This window comes from Chiloscyllium plagiosum, unplaced genomic scaffold, assembly GCF_037043375.1.
Source record: "Chiloscyllium plagiosum isolate Xiang-an unplaced genomic scaffold, Cpla_swu_hap1 HiC_scaffold_18, whole genome shotgun sequence".
NCBI classification, from domain to species: domain Eukaryota; kingdom Metazoa; phylum Chordata; class Chondrichthyes; order Orectolobiformes; family Hemiscylliidae; genus Chiloscyllium; species Chiloscyllium plagiosum.
Genome location: NW_028270156.1, coordinates 74,576,474 through 74,582,473, shown reverse-complemented (window position 1 = coordinate 74,582,473; position 6,000 = coordinate 74,576,474). Strand labels below are relative to the sequence as shown.

General features: G+C 55.1%; 1 protein-coding gene across 1 annotated transcript in view; it reads left to right on the top strand.

Moving 5' to 3' along the window:
* The first annotated feature begins 710 nt into the window (after positions 1–710).
* The window catches only part of cd82b (CD82 molecule b), a 165,936-nt gene continuing 160,646 nt past the window's right edge, over positions 711–6,000 (top strand). Inside the window, exon 1 of the mRNA XM_087996803.1 lies at positions 711–747. Coding sequence (XP_087852929.1) covers positions 723–747 — 25 coding nt within the window. The 5' untranslated portion in view covers positions 711–722. The remainder of the gene's footprint in view (positions 748–6,000) is intronic.

The window sequence follows — 6,000 nt, the reverse complement described above, 5'->3', positions numbered from 1 at the left end:
TTGTTATGATCTCTTGACCTCTGTACAGTTTTGGATTACTTGTTACTTTGGTTAGACCCTCAACATGTGACCCTTAGACCTATCATGTTATTCCAGCCATTTGGTTTGTCTGCAGCACCGACTTAATTTTGTTTTTTTTTGTGTAATTATCTCTCTGCTTCACTTGTTACTCAGCCTGTTTACACTTTACTCACACCATTTGTACCATCTTTTGCTCTTTCTGCCTGGAAATTCTGTGTCTGTGTGCCTCTCTTCATCTGACCTAACAAAGGGGCAGCGCTCTGAAAGCGTGTGGTTTCAAATAAAGCTGTTGGACTATAACCTGGTGGAGTTGAGTGGAGTGGGGGAGAGGTGAGGCTGGGGACAGGGAAGTGACCTTGCCCAAGCTGGTGTGATCTCTGAGGGGTGAGGGAGGGCGAGCTGGGAATCCCTGGAGATTTGCAGCAGTGGGGAGGGTGGTCAGTGTGGCACAGTGACCCCTCACAGCAGCAGGGAGAGAGAGCACCTTGTGCTTACACCCAGAGTCTCTGCACGCAGTCAGACTGGAGGAGCAGGAAGCACACAACACGTACAGCCAAAGCTGAGAACTCTCTGTGAAACAGATGTGTGTTTCGCTTCAGCTGAGGAACATTAAATCCTGGCACAGCTCAGATTTGACTCAGCCCAGAGTGATACACAGTCTGTGACCAGGAGCCTGCTGTTTCTAACTGCTCTCCACTTGAATGTCCTTTCTGCTGAGCCCAGTCGGTGAGTAGGTCACTGACCGTGTCCGACAGGTTTCTATTAGTTCTCTCTCAGACCATCCCCTCCCTCCCCAGAACCATCATATTAGCCCCTCCCCCAACCAGTGTCTCCAAGACTGTCTCCTGTTGTAATACAAACAGGAAGTGGTTAGAAACTACTGAGAATTAAACTGTGCTGCTGCAAGAACCATCTGTCAGAGAGTGTGTGTGTGTGTCTGTGTGTGTGTGTCTGTCTGTGTGTGTGTGTCTGTGTGTGTGTGTGTGTCTGAGTGTGTGTGTGTCTGTGTGTGTGCCTGAGTGTGTGTGTATGTGTCTGTGTGTGTGTGCTTGTGTCTGTGTATATGTGTCTGTGTGTGTCTGTGTGTGTGTGCGTGTGTCTGTGTGTATATCTCTGTGTGTGTGTGTCTGAGTGTGTGTATGTGTCTGGGTGTGTGCCTGAGTGTGTGTGTATGTGTCTGTGTGTGTGTGTATGTGTCTGTGTGTGTGTGCTTGTGTCTGTGTATATGTGTCTGTGTGTGTCTGTGTGTATATGTCTGTGTGTGTGTGTCTGAGTGTGTGTATGTGTCTGAGTGTGTGTCTGTGCGCGTGTGCATGTGTGTGTGTGTATGTGTCTGTGTGCGTGAGTGTGTCTGTGTGTATGTGTCTGTCTGTGTGCGTGTCTGTGCGCACGTGTGTGTGTGTCTGTGTGTGTGCGCACGTGTGTGTCTGTATGTGTGTGTGTCTGTATGTGTGTCTGTGTGTGTTTGTGTGTCTGTGTGTCAGAGACCTGTACACAGCTCCCATCAAGGTCAATTTCCCTTTGCAATTCCCCAACTTTACCCACACAGATTCTGCACCTTCCGACCTATATCACTTGTTGCTATCAAGTTAATTTCATTTCTTACTAACAAGTTAATCTAGCCCCTCTACTCATCTGCCTTTCCTTTCAAATAGGTGTGTATCCTTGGATATTTAGTTCCCCGCCCTGACCCCCTTCCAGCCATAACTCTGTGATACCCACAACATCGTACCTGCCAATTTAATCTGTGCTACAAGCTCATTTACCTTATTTTGTCACTGCATGCATTTAAATACAATACGCTCAGTCCTGAATTGTCTGTCCCTCCCCTTCCCATAGATATCCCTTTATCTGCTGTGCCTGAAGTTAGATTCCTGACCTTTTCCATACTCTCTGTCCAATAACTTGTTCTGGAAACTTTAATGACCTCTGCTCAGGCCTCCATCCACCACCACCAGCCACCCCACCCCAACGTTTTTCCATAATTCTCCATGTGACTAAAGCCCCTCTCTCTCACCACAGCCCTGGTTATGCAATCCTCCAGGACGCTGGTCCCAGCAGGTTCCAATTGGAGCCTGTCCCATCCAATCCCAATCCCAATCCCTGCTCCGGTCTCACTCCGATCTCAATCCCTGCTCCGGTCTAACCGGGATCTCGATCCCGGTCCCTGCTCCAATCTAACCCCAATCCTGATCGTGGTCTCTGTTCTGGTCTAACCAAGATCCAGATCCCTGTCCTGGTCTAACTGTAATCCCTGACCCTGCTGTGCAGGGATTTCTTGGCTTGTATGGGAATATCAGTCTATTCTGTTCTCAGTTTGTGTGGAAGGAATCATTGGGAGAGTGGGGTTTCCAGTCGGAATGCTGCCTGTGTCTCAGAGAGACACTGAGTGGTTCCAGACCTCAGTCATATCCATGGTGCTGTCTTATTAATGGTTGAACCACTCGAGTGAATTTATTGCAATGTTTACACGACACACTCTGTCTTTTCTGGCTGGTTGCCTCGTCCTTGCTGTTTTGATGGTTTACTTGCTAGGTTTCATTGCAGTAAACACAGTGCCAGTGAGGTCATGCCCCTTGAGAGTGTGGATCCTGCTGTGTAATTCTCCCCAGGGGGGTGTGCCTTGCCAAGGAGAAACGTGGTCACCACAGTAACAGGCCTTGACTGGATTTCTCAAGGAGATGTCCTGGGATTGGCTGACGTCACGTGGTCTGCTGCCCTGCAGTGGGGTAATGTGCCCAGTGTGTGGCCCATTCACTGGGGAGACTGCCCCCTGGAGAATCTGCTGTTTTACAGCTCACTCAGTGTTGACCCCATCCAACAAAACAGACCGACCCAGTTACACGCACCCTCCGTTACAGCCCCGGGACATCCTTATTCATTAATCTCTGTCAAGCGGGAATCCATTGTGTGGTGTGGCCCTCCTCAGGCCTGTATTTTCTGGAGCTGTTTGGCCCATTGAGCCGACTAGGCCTAGATAGTGCCTTGTTAGCTCTCACAAAAAAAACCCAGAGGTCACTGGGAAAGCTGAGTAGGGCTGGCAGCGTTTGTGAAGAGAAATCGGAGTTAACATTTCAGGTGCAGTGACCCTTCTGAGTTGTTGTGTTGGGCGGGGCAGCTTGCCCGTTTTTGAAGCTGGTGGTATTTTAAGAAGGTCAACCTGTGTCATACGCATTGGGTGGGGGTGGGGGTGGGGGTGGGGCGGGGGGAGGGGGGAGGGGGGTGCAGTATGTTGGCTGCAGAGCCTTAGAGCTGGAGAGCTCACTGACTGGTCGGGCTCCCTCCACTGCACGTTCCCTTCTCAGGGCTACTCCTGGAGTTGAGAGGAAGCTCCTTGTCCATCCTGCCCCTTCAAGAATACCCATGGCCTTGCAGTCCCTGAAGGGACTCCATTATCACTCTATTCTTCACCCTCTGCTGTCATACTGTCCCCTCACTTCTCTGGTTTCCATGGTGACCGTTCTCCTGGTTTTGAGAGTGGGTGTATTTTAACAGCTGGTTGTAGACACAGGTTTGAAGCAACAGGCTTGTATTTCCTGTCTGCTGCAGCTCTTAGAGTCATAGAGATGTACAGCACGGAAACAGACCTTTCGGTCCAACTCGTCCATGCCAACCAGATATCCCAACCTAACCTAGTCCCATTTGCCAGCACTTGGGCCATATCCCTCTAAACCTTCCCTATTCATATACCCATCCAGATACCTTTTAAATGTTGTAATTGTACCAGCCTCCGCCACTTCCTCTGGCTTGAGTAAATTGCTGACGTTTGGATCTTTGGTCAGTTATAGCTTTGGCTTTCTGCATTTCCCTGGCACCGACAGCTCTCCTGCAGGTCTCCCTATGTTGCTGCAGCTCCAATCTGATTGTCCATTGCATTGCATAGTGTCCAGCCCAGTTCCCCCCACACTGCTGGGTCACTGCTGTCCGTGCACAGATCCTCACCACAAGCCTACCCTCCCTCGCCAGTTCCTGTCCCACCCTCTGTTCTCGGTCTCACTGGGCTTCCTGTCTCCATGGCAATCCAGTAGTGTCTCCACCTTTCAAAGGCACAGCCTCTGGGCTGTAGCTTCTGAGCATGCTCAGCCCTGAAGCAATGGGTTTGAAATTCTATATAGTGACTCCTCTGTCAATGGGGCCTCGCTGCCTACGTGCTCGGCCTGACTGCCTACCTGCTCGGCCTTGCTGCCTACCTGCTCGGCCTTGCTGCCTACCTGCTCGGCCTTGCTGCCTACCTGCTCGAACTCGCTGCCTACCTGCTCGGCCTCGCTGCCTACCTGCTCGGCCTGACTGCCTACCTGCTCGGCCTTGCTGCCTACCTGCTCGGCCTTGCTGCCTACCTGCTCGAACTCGCTGCCTACCTGCTAGGCCTCGCTGCCTACCTGCTCGGCCTGACTGCCTACCTGCTCGGCCTTGCTGCCTACCTGCTCGGCCTTGCTGCCTACCTGCTCGGCCTGACTGCCTACCTGCTCAGCCTCTCTGCCTACCTGCTCGGCCTCACTGCCTACCTGCTCGGCCTGACTGCCTACCTGCTCGGCCTCACTCGGCATCACTGCTTACCTGCTCGGCCTCACTGCCTACCTGCTCGGCCTCACTGCCTTCCTGCTCGGCCTTGCTGCCTACCTGCTCAGCCTCACTGCCTACCTGCTCGGCCTGACTGCCTACCTGCTCGGCCTCACTCGGCCTCACTGCTTACCTGCTCGGCCTCACTGCCTACCTGCTCGGCCTCACTGCTTACCTGCTCGGCCTTGCTGCCTACCTGCTCGGCCTTGCTGCCTACCTGCTCGGCCTGACTGCCTACCTGCTCGGCCTCGCTGCCTACCTGCTCGGCCTCGCTGCCTACCTGCTCGGCCTTGTTGCCTACCTGCTCAGCCTGACTGCCTACCTGCTCGGGCTCACTGCCTACCTGCTCGGGCTCACTGCCTACCTGCTCGGCCAGACTGCCTACCTGCACGGCCTTGCTGCCTACCTGCTCGGCCTTGCTGCCTACCTGCTCGAACTCGCTGCCTACCTGCTCGGCCTCGCTGCCTACCTGCTCGGCCTGACTGCCTACCTGCTCGGCCTCGCTGCCTACCTGCTCGGCCTCGCTGCCTACCTGCTAGGCCTCGCTGCCTACCTGCTCGGCCTCGTTGCCTACCTGCTCGGCCTGACTGCCTACCTGCTCGGCATTGCTGCCTACCTGCTCGGCCTTGCTGCCTACCTGCTCAGACTCTCTGCCTACCTGCTCGGCCTCACTTGGCCTCACTGCTTACCTGCTCGGCCTCACTGCCTACCTGCTCGGCCTCACTGCCTACCTGCTCGGCCTGACTGCCTACCTGCTCGGCCTGACTGCCTACCTGCTCGGCCTCTCTGCCTACCTGCTCGGCCTCACTGCCTACCTGCTCGGCCTGACTGCCTACCTGCTCGGCCTTGCTGCCTACCTGCTCGGCCTCTCTGCCTACCTGCTCGGTCTGACTGCCTACCTGCTCGGCCTCTCTGCCTACCTGCTCGGCCTGACTGCCAGCCTGCTCGGCCTCGCTGCCTACCTGCTCGGCCTCGCTGCCTACCTGCTCGGCCTGACTGCCTACCTGCTCGGCCTTGCTGCCTACCTGCTCGGCCTGACTGCCTACCTGCTCGGCCTGACTGCCTACCTGCTCGGCCTCTCTGCCTACCTGCTCGGCCTTGCTGCCTACCTGCTCGGCCTGACTGCCTACCTGCTCGGCCTGACTGCCTACCTGCTCGGCCTTGCTGCCTACCTGCTCGGCCTTGCTGCCTACCTGCTCGGCCTGACTGCCTACCTGCTCGGCCTGACTGCCTATCTGCTCGGCCTCGCTGCCTATCTGCTCGGCCTTGCTGCCTACCTGCTCGGCCTGACTGCCGACCTGCTCGGCCTCACTGCCTACCTGCTCGGCCTCTCTGCCTACCTGCTCGGCCTCGCTGCCTACCTGCTCGGCCTGATGGCCTACCTGCTCGGCCTCACTGCCTACCTGCTCGGCCTCTCTG